Below are 26,618 nucleotides of genomic sequence, written 5' to 3'. Positions count from 1 at the left end.
TGGATCCGATATGGAGGTGAGGCGGAGGGAGTTATCATGAATTAGAGTTTTTAATGATGTTATTAATATGTGCTCACTAGATGGATATGTAATGCTGTTGGCATCACTGAGATAAGAGTAAAATCATGGAGTAGTTTTCCTGGTGTGCGTGTTTGTGTGTGTTTGTGTGTGTGTGTGTGTGTGTGTGTGAGAGAGAGAGAGTGAGATGGGAGTGGGCTTGGGGTAGCAGTTATGTTCTGCAATTTTTGCATCCAAAAATAAAGGCAGAATTTGAGATCCACGTGTATTTGTAAAAAACTTTCTCCCTGCGTGCTGTGTGGCAGTTGGGAATTACAATAAAACATCCCCATGGGCTTTTCCCTTCTTTCACAATGTAATATTTGAGGACGATACCAATTTCCTAATATTCCAAATTCAACAAAAAAATGCTACTTAACATTGTTAAAGTTTGATTTTAGTAAAATTCAAAACAGTTTCCTTGGCCTGTTGCCATTTTGAAAATCAATCCCACATTTCAGATTTGATGGCAGCCTCATCCATCTGAGAGTATTTAAAAACTCTGAACAGAGTTGATAGAAAAATTGTTTTCAAGGAAGTGTCATTTATGAGTTCTCATTGCAACATTATATAATGGGGAATGTTTGAACAACCTAAATGCCCAACTGTAGAGGTTAAGCTCTGAGTCCAAACGTAGGATGGGAACAAGGGATGCAGGACAGGGCAAAATTTAAGGTAGCACTCACTTTCAGGTACTCAGATAACATTTGCACAGCCCTGAGAGCCGGTGCCTCCTTAAACCACGTGCCCGGGGAACCTCACTTGCCTTGTGCCGGTCTAAGCCCAGGGAGATACTATGCAGTTATTTGAGATTGTCCCAGTGGACAACATTTAATGACCAAGGGCAATGGTCACATTATATTGTTAAGTGGAAACAATATCTGAAATAGAATCCCAGGTATGTTTCTCTAAGTGCCTAGAAGAAGCGTCTGGAAGGATGTACACTAAAATGCTTATTTATTTTGAGAGAGTATTTTCTCTATAATATATATATTTTTATATTGTCTATTTTTTCTGCAATGAATGATGAACCCTTATTACTTTTATAACAAGACGAAGGGAAAGCAAGTATCCACATGTACCTGTGCCTCAGGACAGTTCAGTTGCTGCTAAGAGGGGGCAGAGCTTGAATTTGGGGGCAGGCGTGGTTCTGATGAGCTTTCTCTGGGAAACGGGGGGTCTCTGAGATGTGGAGACCATTTCAAGTCTGGGTTCTTTTGGCTGAGCTGGTGGGATGGACCTGCCTGTCATAATATATATATAGTCCAGCATCTGGGAGCGTCAGGAGGCAGCTGCGACATGGGAAGCAAGTCTGGCCACATCCCTGAGCTTCCACTCGATGGCTTTGGAGCTTAGGGTCATGAGCAAGTCACTTAACCCCGCTGAGCCTTGGCTTTCTCACCCATAAAAGGGATCACCTTGCTTTTCCTTCCGTGTGTTGCTGTACAGATTAAATCAGCTCTGACACCCCCTAGCTGTGCGGCAGACCCTCATGATGTGCCCCAGAAGCACCCCTTCTTCCTGGAATCTTGTAGACTGCTCGGGAAATTTTCTGCGAAAAGGAGAAGACTTTTGCTCTCACCCTGGCTGCAGGAAGTGGAGCCTCTTGTGCTTTGGAGGTTGGCTGACCTTGAGCTTCTAGGTTCCAATGGGTGGGCAGGCGGGAGTCTGCTATGGCTGGGAGGCCACCCTGCTTGCCATGCTCCTGAGATGACCTTATCTTTGAAGAAGCCTGGAAAGAGGCCTCGAGACCCAGGTCTTCCTAAAATGGGGGCAATGGGGCATTTGAGACCTTGAGGGCAGGGCACGCCATCCCAAGGCATCAGGTTCTGTTTGCAAGACCCAAATCACTCAGGTTTTGGAGAGGCAAGTAAATAGCCATATGGTCTTATCAAACCTCCGGAAAGCTGGCAAGCCTCTTCCAGAATGCATGCGCTCTGGTCATCTTCTGCCACCTTCAGGGAAGGGGAGGGTGGAGGTCGGAGGGGAAGTGTTTTTTTCACGCTAGACGGTGTGGTTTCTTCCCCCACCCCCCTCCTCCCAGCCCTCCACGTCAGGGGCTCTTCAGCTGCCCACAGAGACGATGGAATGAGTGCCTGGGTTTCACCACACATCAGGATGTTCGGGGTTGTTTTTCACATTGTGGGTCTTTCACATTCATTCTTCACTTCTCCATTCAGTTCCGTCCTGTCACCTCCGTGTTTTGATTTGCATCAGCCTCCGATGACAAGGAGAATTCTCTTTTCATGGGTACCTCCTGTGTGCTGGGCTTTGGGGCCCTATAAAGGTCATCTTCTTTAGCCTTCAAAGAGCCCTGGGCAGTGGGAAGTGATGTCCCTGTTTTATAGGAGCAGATGGAGGCTCAGAGAGGTGGAGTCACTGCTCTGAGGTCACACAGCTGCTGATAAGAAGCAGGGCCTGGACTGAGAGCTGGGTATGTCTGACCAAACGTGAAATCCTTTCTCCTCTCTGCTCTACCACGCCCTCTGACAGCAGAGACCTGTCTTACGTGGGAGGGGGCGCTCACGAGGGTGAGGTGGGTTCCAGCTGCTCACATGGCATCAGCTAGTCCAGCTGAACTAGGGGCTGCTCAGCCCGGGACACACAAAGTTCCCGCTTAAAGAAGTGGGTTCTTCTCTTGAGGGGCAGCGTTGTTTGTCTTGGTTGCTGTTGCCTGTTTCTCCGGCTCCCTCCATCTCCCTTCCTCCTCCCCTGCCCCCACCGCTTCTTGTTCAGCAGGAAGAGCACTCTTGATCTTATAATTTCGCACTCGCTCGTGTTTCCTTTGCGAACGTAATCTGCACTTTCTGAGCTGTAGTTGTAGATCAGAGAGCAGCTGTGAGTCTATCATGCGCCAAGGGCACAGACAGCACGCTGGGAATGGACTTAGAGCCTGAAGGGCCAGAGTCCGCATCCTGGCCCTGCCCTGTACTAACAGTGTCCCCTGGGGCAAGTTGCCAGGACTTTGCCAGCCTCCGTTTTCTCATCTATAAAATGGGCCCCTCCTACCTAGAATTGTTGTGATACATGTAAAACGTTGAGTGTGGTGCTTGGCCTGGGGACAGCGTACACTTAGCTGCTGCCCGGTTGTTGCTGGTGACCATTGATTCCACGTGATTATTGATCACACTGAATGAAACAAACACGCTTCCTCCTACCATGGACTTCCTGTTCAAGTGGAAAAGAGAGATACTAAGCAAATGAACAACTAACAAGAAAATTTCAGATGGTAACGAAGTAACTATTCCTGTGGTGTGTCAGTGAATGTTTAACATCTACTTCTCTAGAAAAAAAGAGCCCCGATTTGTAGCATTTGCCAGTTTTTGTGGTGTAAATATTCTCATCGTGGCTAATTTCAGGCTATCAAAGTAATGTCTAACGGCTCTTAAAATTCCTGAAAATTTAACCAACTGCAAGGGTGGAATAGCTGGCTCCGGCACTGAGTGTATGTAACTAATGTGGTTTGGGAAAGACCTGAAGATCTGAGAGCTAAATGTACCAGTGGAAGAGTATGCCAGCAGAGAAGATGGCTGTGCAAAGGCCCTGAGGTCGGAGAGAGCTTGGTGTGCTCAGGGAACAGAAGGATGGCTGGTGCTGGCAGGAGCCTAATGGGGTGGAAGGACTGGAAGACAGAGGCTGGGCTGTTGGAAGCCTCACAGACCATGGTACCAAGTTTGGATTTTATTCTCCGGCCACAGGAAGTCTTTGGAGGGTTGTAAGCAGGGGAACGTCTGGGTCTGCTTTGCATTTTTTAAAGATCAGAGGGCTATTCTGTTAAAGACCAGCAAGAGGTCAGTTAGGGAGCAGTGGTGGTCACTCCAGGGAGAGGCAGTAGTGGCTTGGACTAGTGTGCCATCAGGGGAGGGGACTAGAGGCGGCTGGACTCCTTTGGGATGTGATGGATTTTATCCCCAGGTGTTCTCTGGCTGTTTACCCTGAGTACATGCAGCCTGCAATTTCTGCTCTTAGATCCCGGGAAGGAGGAAGGAACCTCAGACCATTAGGGTCACTCTCTATCCTACCTACTCTCCTCCTTGATTCTGAGTGATACTGTGTTTACCACCTCCTGATAAATCCAGGACAGGAGGTGAGGAAAGATATTTATCTTGGGTCCAAATGGAAAGCAAGAACAACAAAAAACGGAATCTGTCCTCAAAGCTGCCCTTCCTCCTTTGATTTTTGTCAAGAACAGTACCTGTTCTTCAGTTTGCATGGGGGAGAAAGATAAGAGACTGACTTCACTTCCACCTTTGCCCCAGGGTGCCTCTCCGGTGTGTATCAGACGCTTATGTAAATGTTGTAGGTGTCAGCCTGGCAGGTTATGAAGAAGGTTGCCTTCTGGCTCTGCTCCACCCTTAGCTCGCCTCTTGGTCCAGTGTTTAGAGGGGCACAAGAGAACACCATCTTTCTGGACCAGCATCGTCTGAAAGAACTTTTCTCGATGATGGAAACGTCCTGTATCTGTGCCGTTCATTATGGCACCAGCCATTTGTGGCCATTGAACACTTGGAAGGTGTGGCTCGTGTGACCGAGAAACTGACCTTTCAATTAAATTTTTGTATTGCTTGCTGTACTGGACAGTGCAGTTCTAGACCATGTGTGATTATCTATTGCCCTGGAGCCTTTGGTTCTGGGCATTTGACTGGAGATCCTACTGAAATTTTGTAGAACTCTGTGGAAGGGTGGGGTCTCAGTGAGTTGTCACTTGTCATAACCCCCCTTCCGCCCAATTTGCAGAGGAAGGAGCAGAGGCACAGAAGGATTACATGATTTGCCCAGCATTTCTCAGCTGGGGAGTGGCAAGACAGGGACCCACCTTCTAACTCTTAGCTCAACGTCCTTTTTTTCTTTTCTTACGTATAATTTTCAAAACCAATGTTAAATTCCACAAGTTTCCAGGCAGCTCTTCTGTCTATAACTTTGTGGATGAAGTTAAATTCCTCTTTGATCACCTTCTCATCCTTGATCTCCTGCATCCCTAGAAGTGATCATGGTGTGGTCAGTCTGGAGCGCATCCTTCCACACCTTTCCCTATTGCATTTACATGAGTATAAATGAATGGATCAAAACATTCAGCATTAAAAAAAAATAAGTTGTATCCTGCTATCCATGTTTTTTTTTTTTACGAATTGCTTTTCTTTTTTAATAGTATGTCTTAGATCTTCCAGGTGAAGTTCACAGATCTTTACCATACTGGTTTTTTAACTGTTGTAGTCTTTCATAGCCTGGACGTGTATTACTCATAAGCCTGATGGATGAAACTGATTGTTCATTTTTCTCTTCGTGTTAGTAAACATTTTTGTGCACATCTCCTGCATGCACAGCATTTCATCTGGGGTCCATACTGAGAAGTGGATTTATTAGGTCATAGGGAATATGTATTTTTAATATTAATAACTGCTACTCCAAAAATAGTTATACCAGTTTGTTCCTATCAGCTGTGGAAGAGTGTCTGTGTCCTCACAGCCTCCAAAACACTTGATATTATCAAATATCTACATGGGTGCCCATCTAATGGGCAAAAAAATGATACCTCATAGTTGTTTAATTTGTATTTTCCTGTTTACAAGGCAACTTGAACATCTTTTCTATGCTAATGGTCATTTGTTTTTCTGTGAATTGCCTGTTCAAATCTCTTGTCCAATTTTCTGTTGAAAAATTCATTCAGCAGATATGTACTAGAATGCCTACTGTGTGCCAAGCGTTATTCTAGGTGCTAGGGATTCTGTGGCAAGTTAAATAAAACCCTGCCTCAATGAGGTGATAGTCTAGTTGTAGAAGAAAGACCCAAGCAAAAGGAATTGAGAAAATATATAGTATATTTTATGGGATTAAAAAGAAGGGAAAGGAGCTAGGGACAGCCATGGGGGTAGGACTCGATTTTAAATAGGATGGCCAGGAATCTTGTCCTTTACTCATTCGCTTGTAGGCATTCTTTATGTATTGTATGTATTAATCCTTTGCATGTTATACATTACACATATTTTCTTCCAGTCTTTAATTTTCTACCAGTTTAGATGACGGTACTTTTGTCTTGCTCTTTCTTTTTTAAAATTATAAAATCTAACTTGTTCATTGGAACATAGTCATCTAAAAACTGAAAGTTCCTTCTTTCTAGGCAACCCATTGTCAAGAGCTCTGGTTTATCGTTTCCACTTATTTTCTCTTCTCCCTACCACCCCCTGACCCCCGATCACCAATTAAGCATAGTTTCGGGCTGTTTCTCCATAAATGCAATTCTGATCTATCACACTCTTTCTCAGGGCTGCTTAATATTCCATTTGAAAGAGGATCCCTGTAATTTATCCAAGCAGTCCCCTCTGGCTGGACATGCAGGTTGCTTCCAATTCTCCATGACTCTAGACATTGCAGCAATTCTGTGTTCTTTCTGCTGCCCATGAGCTTCTTTGTTGTTTTTGTTTGTTGGACTGTAGCCACCATACCCTGTCTGTTAATGGTGCTGTAATAATTTGGTTTTGTTTTCTTCCCCTCAGCTCCATGGCTACATGGAAAACAAGCCGCTGGGGCTTCAGATCTTCATTGGGACGGCCGACGAGCGGATCCTTAAGCCCCATGCCTTCTACCAGGTACACCGGATCACGGGGAAAACGGTCACCACCACCAGCTACGAGAAGATCGTGGGCAACACCAAAGTCCTGGAGATTCCGCTGGAGCCAAAAAACAACATGAGGGCAACGTAAGGGCTGGGGGCTGAGGGCAGTGGGTCTTCATGGGGAAGTGATGGGGCCAAGTGGCAGGGATTTGGGAGGAGGAGGGAGTTGATGGAAGCAACCGTAGACGGTGGTTCCCAATTTGTGAAGGACCCACAGAGGTTTCTGTTTTAAAAGTCTCCATTTTAAAAGTTCTAGACCTAGATGTTTTTCATGTGTGTTGAGAGGAAGAATACTTATGCATCTTTGGTTTATGTTGCTTGGGATGAGGCTAAGTTTATTTACATTTATAAATTTATTTGACTTAAAATTATTAAACAACTATGCAGATAGGTCTAACCTCACAGAGCTGATATGCATATGGCTAAAATGTGGGAAACATTGCACCCGTGTGTTGGAGTTTAAAAAACTTTATTAGAGAATAATCTCAAACATGAAAACTGCGAGAATTGTACAAAGAACTCCTGTTACACTGTTCGCTCAGATTTACCAATTGTTAACATTTTCCACATTTGCTTTATTACTGTTTTTCTCCCCCCTCTTTATTTTTTCCTGAGCCGGTTGCGAGTTAGTTGCAGACATCGTGCCTTTTTACTTTTAAATGCTTAAGCATGCATTTCCTAAGAACAAGCATGCTCTCTTACGTGACCACCGGACATTGATCAAATTCAAGGTATTTAATGTCCATATTACTACTCTTACTATTGCATAGTCCATAATCATTTTTTCCCAGTTGCGTCTTTGAGTTTTTCAGGTACTTTGGAGAGTAGAAAAGTAAGCATGCAGAATCTCCCTAGAGAGGTAATTTCCACTGGGGGATTTTGCTAATTACTTTGTGTTTTACCCCCATTTTGGTTTAAATTCCTGGCTGAAAAATTTATCCGTGTATTGCAATCCCCCGCCCCCCTTGCGGGTGACCTCTCCTGCTCCCCGAGATGGTCAGTTGTCAGTGGGGTTCTTGACTTTCCGGCAGCATTGACTGTGCGGGGATCCTGAAGCTTCGGAATGCGGACATTGAGCTGCGGAAAGGCGAGACGGACATCGGGAGGAAGAACACGCGGGTGAGGCTGGTGTTCCGGGTGCACATTCCAGAGTCCAGCGGAAGGATCGTCTCCTTGCAGACAGCATCTAACCCCATCGAGTGCTGTAAGTTGGGTTCTGGGCAGGGTCGGTTTTTGGCAAGTGTAGTGTATGTGACCCTGGGCAGTGCAGCCTGGGCAAGGTACCCAGCAAGAATGTGTGACCCGCAGGGGTCAGCGGTGGCCCAAGATGACCAAAGGGGCCAGAGACAGAGCACATTTCAGGGTTTCTCTCTGCTTCTCTTTACTTGTGGAGGGTTTACTGTGAAAAATAATATGGCTGATAAGTAGCCTACAGCTTGGTTTAGAAGGTTTGGAATGTATAAGTGTTGTGCTGGTCTCAAAAAGGGTGATGCAGTTGGAGTGAGTTCACTGTACTTAGTGCCCCCTTTTTTTTTTTTAGATTTCTTTGTTTGGTTGCGCCGGGTCTTAGTTGCGGCAGGCAGGCTCCTTAGTTGTGGCACGCGAACTCCCAGTTGCGGCATGCATGTGGGATCTAGTTCCCTGACCAGGGATCGAACCCGGGCCCCTTGCATTGGGAGCGCAGAGTCCCATCAACTGTGCCACCAGGGAAGTCCCTTTTTCCTCTTCTCTTCTTTCAGTAGAATAATAATAATATCACGGTGGCTCTCGCTTACTGCACTGTGACTCCACTGGTCACTAGGCTAAGTGCTCAGTGTGTCGTACTCTTTAAATACTCACAGCAGTCCTTGGCAATGGCTGGTGTCGTGATGCCCATTTTAGAGAAGAGGAGGGAGAGAGATGAGGGGTAGTGTAACTTGTCTCAGCAGGGCTGGGATCTGAGCAGGAGCTTTGGCATGCAGGAGCCACACGTCCCCATCGCCCTCAGCCCATCCCTGTGTGTTGACTGAGAATCTGCTCAGTGTCTGGTGCTGTGCCGGGGGCCTGCAGATGAGCAAGATGTTTTCTCTGTCGTCAGTGAGCTTACGGTCTGGTGTAAGCTAACCCACACAAAGATGCAGAAGATTTTCAGAATCCAGTACAGAGTGGCCAAGATCCTGTTTGGAAGGTCTCTGAGCAGAGACCTGGCCCAGCTACATCAGGCTTCAAAAGAAGAAATCACTTTGACATCATTCTTAGGTACTTTGGGCAAGTTTGTTGTTGGGTTTTGTAGTTAGATGTGACAAAGCTTATTGTCTGCTCAGCTTTTGAGAGTTGAGAAGTCATTTTTAAAAGCATAAAAAAAGAAGTAAGCATTGTTCCAGAAACAAAAGCTGTTTTTATTAGTTTTAAAAAGTCTCGTTCTTCTAAGAATATTTTTGTACTCTTACAATAATGTTCCATATTCAATTATGTTTCAGGGTTTTTTTCCCCCCTTTTTACTGGACATTTTACCATAATTAGGTGTCACAGAATCAGCTGCCTGCAGAGACGAGGGAGGTCGTGGACATGAGTGGAGTGGGTTGGGTGGGTAGTAGTGGTAGAGACTGGGGGCCAGGGTGGCACATTCCCCACCTAAATGGGTTGCTGTTACCCAAATCCAGCCAGTGTTTCCATGTGGGAGTGTCGACTCAGTGTGGCCAAATCTGATTTTTTTTTTTTTTTTTTGTGGTACGTGGGCCTCTCACTGTTGTGGCCTCTCCCGTTGCGGGGCACAGGCTCCGGACGCACAGGCTCAGCGGCCATGGCTCACGGGCCCAGCTGCTCCGTGGCACATGGGATCCTCCCGGAACGGGGCACGAACCCACGTCCCCTGCATCGGCAGGCGGACTCTCAGCCACTGCGCCACCAGGGAAGCCCCTGACTTTTTTTTAAAGATAAACCAATAATCTCCTGATTTTTAAGAAAAGCGACAACAAAGTCAAAATACTCTGTAGGTCAGCTGAGAACTGCACGTGGCTTGGATTCATCAGAGGTAGTCTTAATCAGACACTAATGAGGAAAGGGAAAGTATGAATATTTTATGCAGAAAGCATTGAGGAAGACTGACCTTCAGCCAGCAAGAGGAGAGGGTGGACCCTCTTTGGTAGAGAAGCCAGAACTTGGTCTTGATTGGTCTTTGGACAAGGGTGAAGGAGGCCTGTGATCTCTTCCAGGCTGGTGAGTCAGGATGGGGACCAGGCTGAATGTGGTGGTGAGTTTGTGCTCTGAAGTTAGAGGAGAAAGACCCAACAGCAGACAACAGAGGAAAACAAGCGTTTGAAAAACATCATCACAGAAACAGTGAAGGAATTCCCCTCCTCTGCCCAGCAGACCCCACCCCTGTCCCCCAAGTGCTAGTCGTGGTGATTGCCCCACCCTGGTCTTGGTTTTGAACATCTCAAGACATTTGGGGAAGGAAACTCAGGCTCTTCCTCAGTGATTTGGGGGATTTTGAGAAGATAAGGTCTTGCCTTTCTGGCAAATGACTCAGTCTCCAGGATGGGGCTGTGGTTTGTAGCAAGGTGGGGGTCAGGAGGCCTCAGGAGGGACCGTTGATAGGAGCTCCTGTTCTCTCCATCTTTGGGTCCTTCAAGTCATTCTATCTCCTGTCAATCTGAGACTTTAAGGGTCAGCACTGGCTGCACGCACCTCCAGCAAGATCCTCAGGGTGTTAAAAGTTGTGTGAGCTTTGAACATAGCAGTTTTTTGTTTTCCTATTCTTGTAAAAAAGTGTTTGGCCGATTGAACTACTGTGCTTTGACAGATAAGGAAACGGAGACTTTCTTGGTAAGGTGATTTCTTGTTAAGGTGATTTACTCATTTTTACTCGGTAGGGAGCAGAGGCAGAGTCTCCAACTTTCTAGTTCTGTGAAATAGCTTCTTTTGGTTTCTGCAACACCAGCCTCTCTGGCAATACCAAGTGGAGCTCCCGATGGGCCACTTTCCCTCTCGCGGCGGGAAGGCAGAGCCTTGTGTCATTTTTATCTCCTCTGTTCTGTCTGGCAGTTCCAACATTTATGGACTAACTGAATTCCTGTTTGTTTGATCCTTAGGGAGATATTCAATATTTGTTGACAAATTAGTCTGTGACATGTATCAACACAGTATGCGTACAATAAATATCTGCTGACTAATTGACTTCATGTACACCCCTTGGGGAAGGTAGGTTGGTAAGAAAAACACTCAGTGGGCTGGTGCTTATTTGCAAGGCTAACTTGTTTACTTTGGAGATGTCTTTTACGTGACGTCTCAGGGATCAAGGTTGAGTTCTCAGAATCTAGTAGAAAAGTCTGGAACAAGCTACTGGAGGCCACTCTTTGGAAAGTGGAGTTACTTGCCAGAAAGGCAGATCTCTTCTCTTTATTTATAAGCCAGTGTGCCCAAGGTCAAATCTCACCTGTGCACAGAGGGACACCCCATGTTTCTAGTTTTCTGTTTCCAGCGGATCTTCAGTGTTGCCAGGGAGGTCCTTTGAGTTCCCTCCCCTATTCTCAGCAGAGACTCTTTCGAACCCTCTCTGGTCTCCCAAGCTCCGGAGGCTGCCCCACCCTCCTCCCACTTGGAGGAGAACGTGGAAGAGCTCAGAAGGCAACACCCTGGTCTTGCCCAACAGAGACCTTGCACACGGTCACAGCTGTGGGCAGCCTTTCCTCGTCTGGGACCCTTGGAATGGGACAGTTCTCCTTACCCCCTGGGTTCCTGAGAGCTCTCAGCTTCAACTCCAATTTCCCTTGTGCTGGTGGAACCCTTGCTTCCCTCTTGTGCAAGTTCCCAGGCCTGGTGAAGCCAATTACCACCACCTGGGAGCCTTCCAGCCACAGAAATTGATTCTCCCACAGATCTGAAAGCCAGAAGCCCTAAACCAAGGTGTCATCAGGACTGGTTCCTTCTTGGAGGCTCTGAGGGAGGGAGAGTCTGTTCCAGGCCCCTCTCCTCCGGTGGTGGCCGGCCATCACCAGCGTTCCTTGGCTTGTAGACACATCACTCCAGTCTCTACCTCCATCTTCACATGGCCTTCTCTGTGTGCCCTCTTTTCTCTCTTCTAAGGACACTCTCATGGGGTTTAGGACCCCGCAATCCAGGATGATTTCATCTTCATCCTTATTCACATCATTGAAGACGCTGTTTCCAAATGAGGTCACATTCTGAGGTTCTGGGTGGGCAGGAAATCTTGATGGGGCTCAGTTCAACCCACGACACCTCCTCAGCTGCATTTCTCGGCTTCACCCTTCTCTCTGCTCCGCAATTCCCAAATCCACGGGCATCTTCCTCGGGCTCCTAGGCTTCTGCCTATGCTGTCACCTCCATCCAGAGCGATCTTAGCTGCATGTTGGAATCACCTGGGGACTTCTAAGAAAAAATAGGATGCCTGAATCCCACCCCAGAAACTCTGATTCAGTTGGTCTGCGTTGAGCCCTGAACCCGTAGACTTTCAGAGATGCCTAGTGATTCTGACATGCGGCAAAGTTAGAGACCTACTGCTGGGAGGTGGGGTGCCCGCATCCTTCAGTTGCTTAGTTAACCCCTCCTTATCCAAGGCCCCAGTTTAGATGGCCCCTCGAGGAGGAAGCTTGCCCTCACCCCACAGGGTATAGGGTCCCCTCTCTGTGCACTGACACCCAATTTACTTATCAATCTCTCTTAGGTAAGGTTAGGGACCAGTGGGTGTTAGCCAGGGCCTGGCACATAGCAACTGTCTCCAGAATGTTTGTTGAAAAAAATGAAAGTGTGAAAACAGTGTCCTCAGGCTGCCCAGCAGGAGAGAGAGGCAGCCATGAGACAGAGTGGATGTGTCCCCAGGGGCAGATGCCTTCTCCCGTGAGAACTTTCCTTGGGTTTTCTCCTTGCCCTGCAAAGGGGCCTCTCTGTTCATCACATTTCAGGAAACACCTAAAGCAATTTCCCACCGGGCCCTGCCCGCTCAGAGCACAGAGTGTAAATTCACTTCGCTCGTTTTGCAGGAACTGGGGGCATGGGTATGAGGTGTGGACTAGAAAATAGCTTTTCTCACATGGTGTTTTCAGTCTCTCCCTTTTCATGACATAAATGTGTTTTACCAAAGGTATAATTAAGATACGCTAAATTGCATGGACCGTAAATCTTCTGTTCAGTGGTTTTGACAATCGTGTACACCAGTGTGACCACCACTCCAAACAAGATACAGGGCGTTTTCCCTCGTTCCTGAAAGTTTCCTCCTACCCCTCAGCCAGTGCCCCCTCCCCAGCCCCATACACAGGCAAGCACTGTTCTGATTTCTATAACCATAGATGCGCTTTCCCCATTCTAGAACTTCATGTAATGGAATAGTACAGTATGGGCTCTCTCGTGTCTGGTTTGTTTTACTTATAGCATGATGTTTTTGAGATCCATCACTGTTACTGTGTGATTTGGTGGTTCATTCCTTTTTTTTTGTTGTTGCCCAACAGTATTCAATTGTATGAATATAACGATTGTTTATTTACCACTGATAGACATTTGGGTTGTTTCTGGGGTTTGGGGATCATGAATAAGGCTGCTATGAACGTTCCCCTTCAAGGCCTTTGTGGACAGATGCTTTCGTTTCTTTTGGGTAAATACCCGGTAATGGAATTGCTGGGTCATGGGGAAAAAAAACCATATGTTCCAATTTATGTATTTTCCAAATCGTTTTACACTCCGTACAAGAGTGTCTGAGAATTCCACTTGCTCACTAATATTTGGCTTTGCCAGTCTTTCTAATTGTAGCCATTACAGTGAGTAAAATGGTATCTCATTGTGCATAACCCATAATGTGCATTTCCCTAAAGACTAATGACGCTGAGCCCTAATCTGTGTGCTTATTGGCTGTCCTGTGTCTTCTCTGGTGAAGTGTTTGTTCAGAGCTTTTGCCCGTTTTTATTGGGTTACTTATATTTTTATTGTTAATATACAGTAGTTCTTTTTGCATTGGGTATGAACCTGTTGTCAGATGTATGTATTATGGATATTTTCCCCCAGTCTGTGGCTTGCCTATTTATTTTCTCAATTTTGTCTTATTGAGAGCATGAATACTTTATTTTGATGAAGTCTAGTATATTCTTTTCTTTTCTTTTGGGATTATTACTCGTTATATTCTCCCAAGAAATCGCCGCCTATCTGAAGATAGCAGACATCTTCTCTTCTGTTTTCTTCTAGAAGGTTTTTGATTCTGGCTTTTAGGTTTAGGGATACAAACCGTATCAGGTTAATTTTTGTGTATGGTGTGAGATAGGGTCCAGTTGCATTGTTTTCCGTATGGAAATTCAGTTGTTTCATATGCCTTTTTCTGAAAGTGAGAGCTTAGACAACCGAAGACTGTTGCCTCCCTCACTACCTCCCCTTTACTCCTCCACTACACGCTCCTAAGTCTGACGTGGAAGATGGGTGATCACACAGCAGTGCTTTATGGAAATCCTTAGAATTAGTGAGATCAGACAGGCAAATTGACTTTGCTTTGCTTCATAAATCAGAGATACTCTCTTGCCCCTCTGCTTCCAGAAGCCAAAACGACCCACATAATTCTTATAGGCCCCTTAACATTATTCTTTTAATTAAAAGTATATTTGGAGTGCATTATATAGTACTAGGAACTGGGGATGCAGCAGTGAACAAACCGAAGTCGTGGCCATCATGGAGGTCACATTCTAGTGGGGAAAACCCACAGTCAACAAGCAGGCAGAGACATCATTTCAAACAGAGCTAACTGTCATGGTGAAAATAACAAAGATCATGTGTTAGTGACTTGGGGGTGGGGGAGCAGCAACCTTAGTCATTCTGACCAGGGAAGACCTCTCTGAACAGATGGCTTGTTAACCTGGCCCTGAGTGACGGGGGAGCATGGCCCAGCTGGAGGGTAGAGCAGGTGCAAAGCCCTAAGGCAGGGATAAGCTTGCCATCGTCAGGGAACACAGAGGCAGCCGGGGAGGCAGTGTGGAGTGACGGGTAGGGAGAGGTGTAGGAGGTGAGGTCTGAGAGGAAGCAGGGGACTTTGGATTTTATTCTAAGTGAAACGGGAAGCCTTGAGTTCTACATAAGGGACTGGCATGATGTGATTTATATTTTAAAACTTGTTTAGCACAGTGCCTGGCACATAGTAGATGCTAATAAATACTTGAAGACCAAATGAAGGAAGGTAGGACATAAGGCGGACACGAAGGGGAGGAGGTAAAGGACAAGGAACTATTATCAGTCACCTACTGTATGTCGAGCACTTTCTCTGTTGCTGCTAAATCATTGGGAGGACACCAGGAACTCAGCATCTGTTCCAGTTTTATAGATGGGAAAACTGAAGCACAGAGAGGTTAAACTAATTGCCTGTGGTCACACAGCTAGTAAGGGACCAAGCCAACTGTGACGACCATGTCCTGCTGGATCCCAGGACACCAAGGTTGAGCTACATCACGAGTGACAGACTAATTTGGGCCAGAACTCCAAAGGGTGACGTCATCTCATATAAACTGGAGACCAGATCAGCGACCCTTAGGGAACTGTGGCCACCCTCCCACCACTCTGCAATGGATTGTCTCCCTCGAGACCCTGTAGCAGTAAATCTTGGGTGAAATTGGGGCAGAGGGCAGGTAGGCCAGGCCTTTGTCCGCCCCGGCTCTCTAAGGTGGCTTTTAAGCAATGACTAAGGGATCACATTCAGAAACATCAGAAAACCAACATGTTGGGAGGAAGCAGGGTAGGGTGATGGTTAGGACTGTGGGTCTGGGTTCACATCCTGCCTCTGCCACTTACTAGCTGTTCAGTCCCGGGGAAGTTACTTAGCACTCTGTGCCTCAGTTGTCTCATCTGTAAAATGGGGATGGCAGTAGTACCTATCTCAGTACAGTAGAATAACCCCAATGCCTCTCTTCTGGTATGTCTCATGTTTTCCCACTTGCAGCCCTCCCTGTAGCTCTGCAAAGCAGACGTTACATACCTCTGGTTGCCACTCTGTCACTGCCGAGAGCCCACAGCCCCGCAGCAGTAGGTGTGAGAGTTTAACAAACACTAACTGTTTCAGGTGAGCTGGCGGCAAGCCGCACGCCCTGCTGCTAAGAGGAGCTTAGATGATTATCTGTCTGGTGCTGTGGGTTGGTTGGGTGGTGATTACAGGAAAGCTGGGTTTTTGGGGAGCCCAGGATTGGGGTGGCTTCTCCACTGATTGATATGGTTACCTGACCCTGCGATTATGGCCTTTTACTGAGCTAGTTTGGCGGGGCTGGGGAGGCAAAACTCCCTTTTATTGAAGAGCTGCCAAGTGCCACCTGCCCCCAACTGTCACATCTATTAACTTGTTTCTACCCTCATCGTAGCCTGGGAAGACTCAAAGACTCTGAGCTTACTAGCGGACTGAGGTTCAGAAGGGCTGGCTAACTGATTTGAGAGTCACGTGGCTGGCGAGGGAAGGGGCAAGAGCTGGGGGTTAAAAACCCATGTCCTTTTCTCTGTCTGGGCTGCCTGGGTCCCCCAGTGACCAGGGAGCTCGTTAGTTGAATGGAGATTCATGGAGCCCCCTGTAAGGGTCTTGGTTACTGGAGATATGTGGGAATATTCTGCGGGGGCTCCAGGTATTGGAATGGAGAAGAATAAGAGCCCCTCCTATGGACCCAGCACTGTGGGGATTGGACGAGAGGTACCAGTCTTTCAGGGCCGTTGTTTGTGCTCCTTTTTCCGTAGGAGGAAGCTGAGACCCCCTGAGGTCAGCTGGCAGGTGGTCTCATGCACTGCGGACCCCCTGCATTTGCAGACACCGCGCCCCAGTCCCGTGCCGTGAATGCTGACAGGTCCCTCCCAGAGGTGAACCCCACACTCAGGGAGAATTGGGTTCCTCTGCCCCAGGGTCCCGCTCCCCAGGGAAGACCCATCAGTGGCCAAGGCGGGGTCTGAGGCAGCCTGAGGGGCCAGTCTGCCGGCCCTGCTCCCGGCCCCTCCCCGGCAAGGCCTGAGTCAGCACCGTGTTCTGGGCCAGGCCCGGCTCAGCCGGGCCAGGCTCACAACCAAGGACAGGGCCTGATGTACAGACAGGAAGTGTTTACAGCAGCTGGGATGGGGGGTGGTCAGTGCTTGGGCCAGAGTGAGACTGAAGGGGGCTCTCCTCCTGGTCTGGGCTGGCTGGCGGCTTTCCCAGTGGGTCCTTCTCCATTTTACTAAAAAGAGGTCCCTCTGGGTAGGGGAATCCCACAGTCTGGGTTCAAGTTCTGCCTGTCCGCCTTACATAGCTGTGAGCTCTCAGTGCCTTCTCCTTTGGGAGACTCAGCGCCCTCACCTCCAAAATGGGAATCATTCCTGCTTGTGGTCTCATGAAGTTTAGCAATAAAAATAAACATAACAGACATTCATTGAGCCCTGATGAGGTGCCACACACTTCCTGTGCATTAGATCATTTAATCTGCAAACCGCTCTCTGAGGTTGGCCCTATGATGAGTCCCATTTTATAGATGAGAAAACAGAGGCACAGAGAGATTAAATGACTTGCCCAAGGTCCCAAAGCTTGATGTCACCGAGCTGGGCTTCGAACTCAGGCTCTCACGTGGCAGCATCCTTACTTTGACCCATGACCGTAACTTGCTTCTTCATGTGTGTGCTTTATAATATAAACAAAAACGTATATAAAAAGTGCTGGAGGGCTTCCCTGGTGGCGCAGTGGTTGAGAGTCTGCCTGCTGATGCAGGGGACACGGGTTCGTGCCCCGGTCCGGGAAGATCCCACATGCCGCGGAGTGGCTGGGCCTGTGAGCCATGGCCGCTGAGCCTGCGCGTCCAGAGCCTGTGCTCCGCAATGGGAGAGGCCACAACAGTGAGAGGCCTGCGTAACGCAAAAAAAAAAAAAAAAAAAAAAAAGTGCTGGAATCCAAGGCACTCTCTATGGCAGCTGTAATTATTCGCTGTTAGCAGAACCCACCCACTCTGCACAACCAAATTTCCCTGACCAGCTTCTCCCGCCTCTCTCCTGAGGTTCTTGGGTAGATCATCGTTCTTGGCCAGGCAGCCCCCTGTCCAGGCTGACCTGGAGGACCCCCGCCTGGTGTGAATTTCCCTCTCTGAGCCTTTACCGCGGGCTCTGCTCCCAATCAGCCGCTGTTGCTAGTGAAAGTAAACACCCAAGCTGGCTAAACCAACAGCGCCCTGTTGATTCAGAGCTCATAAAACATAGGAGCCCCAAGCCACTTTAAGACATGCAAGAATCCAGGGGCAGGAGGGAAGCCTGAGGTAGTCTCCTGGCTTCGAGGGCCACCTTGACGCTTAAGCCAGAGCTGAGGGTCTAGCCTCCACCCACAGGTGAGACCTGGGCCGTGGGCTTGGCTTTAAGCTGGTGGCCCCCTGTTTGGTTAGAACACTGCAGGGTTTGGGGTTTGGAGGGTCTGGAGTCTCCAGTGGTCGAAGAGCCGAATGGGACTCGGTGGGGACGGCTACGGGTGGTGGTTCAGGCCTGGGGGGCCCAGTGGGCTTGCAGAGAGCCCTCCCATAGGTCCTGGACCGTGTCACCCCAATTAGTAGCCCTAGGTGTTGGAGGCTGCGTCAGAGAGGGAGAAGGAAGTGGACCCCAGGAGGGTGGTTTTGGTTGCTGTTTGCCTGTCTTCAGTTCCTCTTTCAGGGGCTAATTGGATTCATTTGCTTTGCCTCTGGGCTCTCTGAGGATGCAGGGGGGGTGGGGGGGGAGGCCTCCCCTGGAGGGGGTCTTCTCGTCCTCAGGTGGCCTCTTAAGTGTGAGACCTGGCTCTCAAACAGAATGTGTGTAACAAGTCACCTGGAAAGATTGTTTAAATGCAAATGTCCAGGCTCCTCTAGGAGCTTCTGGGGCTGGGGAGGGGGTTGGGGGTGTGGCCTGGGGAAGCTGCATTTTTATTAAGCACCTCCCCCAACCAGGTGATTAGGCTGCAGGTGACCCGGGAAGCTCCCTTTGAAAAATGCTGGGATTCAGGGCCAAGAAACCTGGGTTTTGGGTCGGGATCCACCAAGAACAGCAGTGAAGAGAGCAGTACTGTGTGTAAACACGTGGACACAGTCCGTACTTATTTGGTGAAATAGCTAAGACAAGACAACAGTGGTTCCCGGCGCTGAGCACAGGGCAGCTGCTCAGGGAGCTACAGCTCTTCCTGTTGTTCGCCATACTGGCCGGTGTTTATTGAGCCAAGTAAACTTTCTGTGAATTCTCCCATTTAACCCTCACAACAGCCTGTGAGATGGGTCTGCTAACAGCCCCATTTTTCAGATGGGAAAAGTGAGGTTTAGAGCTGGGAAGCCCTGTGCAAGGATCACCTGGTGGGGACTTGAGCTGGAACCGAGGACCCTCCAACGTGACAGCCTCACCCAGGCAGGAGCTGCCGCTCCATGAGCGTCTGTCTTTAAAATGGTAGAATTAGGGCCAGGGGGTCATTATTGTTTCCACTCCCCAGCTGATTCTAATGTGTAGCCAGCACTAAGCAGCTCTTCGCAGACTTGATAGCTCATAAGAATCACCTGGATTCCTTGTTAAGCTGCAGATGTGGGTTCGGTAGGTCTGGGGTGGGGCACGAGGTTCTGCACCTCTAATAATACCGCCCCCGCTTCCCTTGATGCTGATGTGCTCGGACCACACTTCGAGTTGCAAGACTGGCGTCCAGATAAAAGCTTACAGGAAGCCGGACTGGACTCTTTAAATTTTCATTAGAAAAGATAGTTTTCCTTCAGTAAGGGGAAGGAGCAGGAAATGCAGACTTGGCAAAGGGAGAATCAGTTAGTTGCTTGAAACTGTGAGGCTGTGGAGGGAGAAGCAATGAGTTTGCTTCAGGAAATAGCAGAGTTGTGTTCACAGCAATGCACAGTGATTCACGGAGCAGCCGTCTGGCCCAGCCTCCCGCCCACTGCTGAGAACTCACGGCCACGTCCAGGCCCCGGCCTCGCTGGCTTGGGAGCCCTTGGCCGGCTTGCCCAGGAGCCATGACTCAGGCTTTCCACCTGCAAAATGGGAAGGATGGCTCTTGCCGCCTCCCCACCCATCCCTGGGACCAAAAGCCCCCACTGGCCCCCTGAACGCATCAAAGGCAGATCTTAAAAGCTGGGACCTGCTCTTCTAGGCGGTGTGGCTGCTGCTTTCACTGCTAATAAATCCCCATTGGTGGCAGCTCAATTAGGAAGTCATACAGAACTCCTCTGTTGAAAGAAAGGCTTAATAACCTGGCCCATGTGGGAGAAATTAGCAGCTTCTGCAGAGAGGCCTTTTTAATAGGTACTCTTAACTGGCAGCCCCTTAGAACCGCGCTGGCTGGTGGGCCCCTGGGAACAGAGAGCCTGGGCTGAGCCTGGGATGGGAAGATACCGGCAGGGCCATCACTGAGAGTCATCCGGCTGCATTTTCAGTGTAAAGTGTCTGGGAGCATCTGGTCCACAGCAGACTCCTTAAATGTCACCAAGTGTGTGGCTGCTCCTGAAGGGACTGATTTCAACGTGGCTCTGGGGCCGAAGGGAGGGGGGTGCTGGACCTGGAGGCCCAGGCCAGCCAGGAGGACAGGGTTGGGTCTGAGCCTCGGGCCTCACGTGGCTGCGTCCCCGGCTCCCGGATGGGGAGGTCCGCAGGCCCCTGGCACGGAAAGGGCTGGCCCTCTGCCCAGTTCTTGGGCTCTGGGAGGAACGCCAGGAGCTCAGGCTGACTCACCCAGGGAGGGCCGGCCTCTTCGGCCCACGCTGCCAAGGCGAGGCCGAGGAGATGGTCCCTCATGCTGGATGGGACCCATTTCTCACCCTGCCCAGGAAAGGCATCTGGAGAGGGTCTTCCTTCTTTCCTGCAGCCCACCTTCAGAAGAATTGGTTGGCTGGAGGGGCTAGGAGATGGGGTTCTGGAGCTGGACAAACCAGTTCTGGAGGGGTCAGATCTAAGCATCACCCCATTTGACTTCTCCTAGGCTTTCGTTTGCTCCCCAAAGGTGAATAATTTTAGTACTTCTTTTCTTAGAAGGTTACTGTGAGCATTCAAATATGTCACTGTGGTTAAACACTCAACCTGTGTCATTCCTCATTGTAGATGAAGATGTAGGCGCAGATATGTAGAGATAGCGATATGTAGATGTGTGTCAAGATATAGTGAGACACATCTGTATCCATACGTATCTCCATCCATCCATCCATCCATCAACCCTTCCTCCCTCCCTCCCTCTCTCTCTCTTTCTTTCCTCCCTTCCTCCCTTCCTTCCATCTATCAATACTTGCATCCATCCATCACAGGCATCCCCTGCTAAGTCCTAGGAACTGTCCCCAGCCCTGGGCTCACAGCATGCACAAAGCAACGCTCCTCCCTCCTGGGCTCACCTTCTCGTGGGGAAGAGACGAAAGACAAATGAACCAATAAAGATACATGTAGTGCGTCTGAAAGTGGACAGTTCTTCGGCAATGATTAAGCAGGATAAAGGGGAAAGAGGGAGAGACACAGCCAGACAGATGGAGAGAGGGTGGGTACTGCTGTTTTAACTCTGAGGGGGAGAATGGAAGGGTAGGGGTAAGGAAGCTGCCCTGAGGAGGTGACATCTGAGGAGAAACCTGCAAGAAGTGAGGAAGGTAGCCATGCGGGTAATCAGAGAAGAACCTTCCAGAGAGAAAGACTTGAAAGGGCAGACACTGAAAGATAGGAGCATGCTATGTATGTTTGAGAGATGGTGAGAACATTCTAGAAGTGTGACTGGAGCAGAGTGAGCAAGGGGGAGTTCTAGGAAGTGTGGTCAGAGAAGTGATGGGGGCAAATCATATTCAGGATGGCAAACGAATTCCAAGGCCAAGGCATCTGAACCTTTAGGAATCAGGTCCTGAAGTTTACATCCGTGAGCCCTTCGTGTGTTGCTGACATCAAGTGCAGGAGAAGAGAGTACATTCTAGCAAAGGCAGTCTCTTACAAAAAAGTTGATTTGCCCATCCTTTTATTAAAAAAATCAGATTCTCACTCTCCTTTCCTCCCTCAAAGGAGAACAGGCATCTGTCCCTTGATTCATGAAAATGAAAAGTGTTGTTAGGAGAAAATTAGCCGAAATTACTTGGGGCATTTTGACAAGAACATAACATTTGCGTAGTCACTGGTTGCCAGGGGTGAGGCTTCCATGTTTGCAACGACAACAAGTGACAAAGGTGGGCAGAGTGCATTGTGTCCCGTTCCCGTGAAATCACTGGACGATTCTGCGTGGGCGTCTCCTGTCATCACACTGTCTTCTTTTTCTCTCACCCGCAGCCCAGCGATCCGCCCATGAGCTGCCCATGGTGGAAAGACAAGACATCGACAGCTGCCTGGTCTACGGGGGCCAACAGATGATTCTCACGGGACAGAACTTCACGGCCGAGTCCAAAGTCGTGTTTACCGAGAAGACCACAGGTCAGGGGGCCTTCTGAGTGCCATACAAAATTGACCATCTTTTTCTTTCCAATGACATTGATTTGGGGGATAGATCCCATTGTGTAGAGTTTCCTATCCTGCTCTCCCTACCATGAGAAATTTCCCTTGTCTCCAGTGATCTTGATATTGACACGGTTCACCATTGCATGAGCGTGTTATAATGTATTTTAACTCATCCTTGCTTGTTTTGTTGGATGATAAAGTTTTGCCCAACCCTAACTTTTTTTTTTTTTTTTTTTTTGCGGTACGTGGGCCTCTCACTGTTGTGGCCTCTCCCGCTGCGGAGCACAGGCTCCGGGCGCGCAGGCTCAGCGGCCATGGCTCATGGGCCCAGCCACTCCGCGGCACGTGGGATCTTCCCGGACCGGGGCACGAACCCGCGTCCCCTGCATCGGCAAGCGGACTCTCAACCACTGCGCCACCAGGGAAGCCCCCCACCCCTAACTTTTTTAAAAAAAATTATATTTTCACATCAGGAGACACATTCTTTTAAGTTTTTTACTGTTATCAAGAAGGGAGGGCTAGCAACACAATGATTAATTGTGCATGCTCTGGCCCTGGGTATCCTGGGTTCAAATCCTGCCTTTGCTACTTGCTTGCTCTGTGATCTTAGGCAAATTACCTGACCTTTCTGTGCCTCCATTTCTTTATGTATAGAATGACAATAGCAAGAGTTATTACCCCATAGGGTTGTCGCGAGGGTTAAATGAGTTAATACACGTCAGGTAATTATAATGGCACCAGGTATATTGTTAGTCAACAAATACTGGCTGCTTATATTTTTATTATAAATAGTACTGCAGTTAATCTTGTTATACTTGGAGGATTAATCTTCTTATACATGAATCTCCATGTGTATCTTTTTTGTTTATTTAGGGATTATTCCAGAGTACAGTTTTGGATAGTCATTTCAAGAGCTTGAAATACATATTGCTTCTAGAATTCAAATTACCTTCCAGAAACATACAAATGGGAAACTTCCACCAATACTGTGTCAGTGATGGTTTCACCCCATCCCAGAAGTGCCGTGTTTTTTAATTTAAAAAAATATTTGCTGAATTGGTACTGTTTTGACTTGGCACTCCTTTGCTATGAGAGGTTTAATGTTTCTGTTTATTGGACCTGTGTATTCTTTCTTATGTGGACTGTCTGTTAATGTGATTACCAATGAGGACATGGTAGAAAGACAGTGATCAAAAGTAGGAAAAATATCAGGTTATATAATTTATTTGATAGTTATCGATGCTAGGCCAAGATTTTTTTTTTCTTCCTATGACATGATTTCCAGTTAATTCAAAGGGGTGTTCGTCTGTTTGTTTACTGCCCTGAGGAAGATCCACAGACTGTCACAGGCAGGTTGTCCACTTGTGGGGATATTGCACTGCATGAGGGTACCTCCTCTGGGGGCTGCCATTCAAACTGGGTACATCCTGGAGCTGTGTGTTACTAAACTTCTGATGGGAGGAAGCGGAGTGTCTTAGGGAAGGGGTGCTTCTTCCCAGGTCACACAAAGCCTCTTCTTGAGATGGGCTGGCCCTGTGACTAGGGTGTGACAACTCCTTCCTTACACTTTGGAAGCATGATAGAAGGCAGGTGGTTTTAAAGAAGTTTGATGAAGCCATTGCCAAAAAAACCCCACAAAAAACGGGCACTAAGTAAGGCTGTGGCAGTGGGGAGACGGACAGGTGGGTTTGAGTGGTTCAGAAGGCATGTGGTCAGTCCCTGCGGGTTTGAGGGGCTGTGGTAGTGCCGTGAGGGGAGAGGAACGCAGATGTGTAAGTGGGTGCATTGCATCTGTCATATAGTTGTCCAGTACTTTATTTAACCATTCTCCCTTTATTGGATGTTAGGCTGCTTCCAACTCTGTGCTATTGTAAGTAACTCAGTGATGAACATCCTCGATATTCCTTTGGTCAGCTAGGTAAGGACTCATGTTCTCCAGCCAGTCTGCTTGTGTTCAAAGCCCAGGTCTACTACTTTCTAGCTGGGGGACCTTGGGCAAGTTACTTAACCTCTCTGGGCAACAGTTTCCTTCTCTGTATAAAGAGAATGGTGGCAGTTCTACCTCGTAGGGTGGTCATATGATTAAGAGTTCATAAATGCTTGGGACAGGTGTCCCTCAGTATCTGCAAGAGATTGGTGCCAGGATCCCCTTGGATACCAAACTCTGCGAATGCTCAAGTCCTTTGTATACAGTGGTGTAGTATTTGCATAGAACCTATGCACATCCTCTCATATACTTTAAATCACTCTAGATTACTTATAAGACCTAATACCAGGTAAATGCTATGTAAATGGTTGCCAGTGAATGGCAAATTCAAGTTTTGCTTTTTTGGAACTTCCTGGAATTGTTTTGGGAATATTTTTATCTGTGGTTGGTTGAATCCATGGATGTGGAACCTGTGGATTCGGAGGGCCAACTGTACATAGTAAGTGCTTGACGTGTATTAGCTGGTGCTGTTTGTTATTGTTATTTCCGAGGGTTGAGGCCTACATGCCGTGTAGTGCGTTCAAGGGGCGTGCACATTTTTAAGTGTCTTGATACATTTTGGAGGAGACTTTGTCAGGTGGTGGAACAGCAGTCTCGTGGCCAGAAGTTACTAGGCTCTCACGAGACAGAGAGCAAACCTGTGTGGCTGGAGTAGAGGCTGGTTGTCACCAGGAAGTGCTTTGATGAGCAGGCGACGCCCAGAGCGGAAAGGTCTCCTGATGCCAGGTAGAGGCGTGGCTTTGGTTTAGTCTACACATGAGTAAGGTAACAGGGAGCCATGGTGGGTTCTTGAGCAGGAGAGTGACATGAAATGTAAATGGCCAAGTAAACATTACCTGATGGATCTCCAGGACCAGGAAATCATCCTGCTGGCCTTCTGCTGACTTTCACAAGAAGTGTATGGCTTCAAGGCGCCTTATTGGCAGAGGGGAAATGCTAGTAATATACAGACATCTTGTTCTCTGTGTCCAGGTTGGCAGTCTCTTTGAGGGGCTGCTGGAAGTGTGCAGGGATGGCTTGGAGGCCAGGTGCTACCAAGTTCCTTGTGGAATTAGGAGCCAGACAGCTTTAAACTGTCTAGAGAGCTTGTGAGGCTACTCAAGGGCCTCCAGTAGGTATTTGCTGGCTGGCTGGCTGGCTGGCTGGATGGATGGAAGGCATTTACTCTCTAGCTTTCCTTCTCTTGGTTTCAGAAGAAATTTCAGTTTACCTCTTGAAGGGAGGAAAACCCAGAGTCTGTTTCAACTGTGAAAAATTGCATGTTAATAAGAAGAGGAATGATAATACAGAAGCCTGTCTGTGGGCGGGCCCTTTGCCTGCTGCGTTCCGCATCTTGTCTCGTCGAACCGGACGCCCGCGGGAGGCAGGTGGCTAAGCCTGGAGAGGTTAGCGGACTCACCTGCAGATAATACAGCATCGTTCTGTTGTTCAGTTTCCCTGGACCTCAGATTCCAGTGAGCGAGTTAATAACAGTCTTGCCCTCCCAGAGTTAAACGCATAAGCAAGCAGCGGGCACTCAGCACGTCGGGCGTGCTTGTGGAGTGTTCGTTGTTATTTTTACGGTTTCTCCAGTATTCCCATTGCTTAGGCCGTAGACACTGTTTATTGGACACACACTGCCCCAGTGCGGGCCTGGCAGGCAGACTCTGGGAGGCTGTAAGCTGCACTGGTTACCAGCATAGCTCTGAGGTCAGACGGCCTGGGTTTGAACCCATGATCTGCGTTTGGTAGCTTTGTCATCCTGGGTAAGTCATGTCACCTCTCTGAGCCAATATTTCCTCTTTTGTAAAATACAGATGATTTACTTCACTTGAGAGACAAGAAGATTAAATGAGATGATACAGTTTAGGCTCTTTGCATAGAGCTTGGCACCTTACAGATGCTCATTAAATGTCAGCTTTTATTATTATTCTCATCATCATCATCACCAATCTTGGCTGTGGAAGGACAAGGACGGGTACGATTTTATCTCATGGAACGAAGAGACACTGAAAAACAAGAATAAGTAATAATACACTATGTGCCAGGCCTTGTTCTAAGCACTTCATATGTATTAACAATCTGATTCCTCATGGCAGCCCTACAAGATAGCTATTTTCTGATGAGAAACTGAACACAGAGAGGTTAAATAACTTATCGAAGATCACACAGCTGGTAAATGGCAGTGCTGGGTTGGCCCCTAGGAAGCCTGGCTCTAGAATCTGTATCCTTGATCATTTAGCTTTTCTACTTTGAAAAAGTTCAGAACCAGGTTAATTTGTCTGAAGATCCTTTAGCTGCTCTGAGCCACTGACTTGAACCATTTTGTGGTGAGATAGACTCTTGAATTCTGCCGCAAGTCACCGAGGCCAGGTAGGTCCATTTAGGACTGTGGCGTGTCTAACGTACAAGAACCTGGGGTGAATACGGTCCCTGGATCGATGCCAACAGACAAGCCGGGGTGTCTGAGGTGTCCCTGGGCCCTCAGAGAAGTGGTGGGCTTCTCTCGTGGGATGTCTGGCTCCGGGTGGCTCTGACAGACAGAGGTGGGGAGTTGCCTTGTGTTTGCAGGGAGCCAGCCCTGCTCTCTTGACCCCAAGAACTTGCCTCCCAGCCCAGGAC

General features: G+C 48.1%; 1 protein-coding gene across 1 annotated transcript in view; it reads left to right on the top strand.

Moving 5' to 3' along the window:
- Positions 1-26,618, top strand: part of NFATC2 (nuclear factor of activated T cells 2) — a 107,272-nt gene that overhangs the window by 56,716 nt on the left and 23,938 nt on the right. Inside the window, exons 4-6 of the mRNA XM_065893311.1 lie at positions 6,552-6,754; positions 7,702-7,874; positions 21,866-22,006. Of these exons, the coding sequence (XP_065749383.1) occupies positions 6,552-6,754; positions 7,702-7,874; positions 21,866-22,006 (517 nt within the window). The remainder of the gene's footprint in view (positions 1-6,551; positions 6,755-7,701; positions 7,875-21,865; positions 22,007-26,618) is intronic.

This window comes from Phocoena phocoena, chromosome 15 (assembly GCF_963924675.1).
Source record: "Phocoena phocoena chromosome 15, mPhoPho1.1, whole genome shotgun sequence".
Taxonomy (NCBI): Eukaryota; Metazoa; Chordata; class Mammalia; order Artiodactyla; family Phocoenidae; genus Phocoena; species Phocoena phocoena.
The sequence above is the reverse complement of the archived record's forward strand: the minus strand, read 5'-3'. Positions and strand labels throughout refer to the sequence as shown.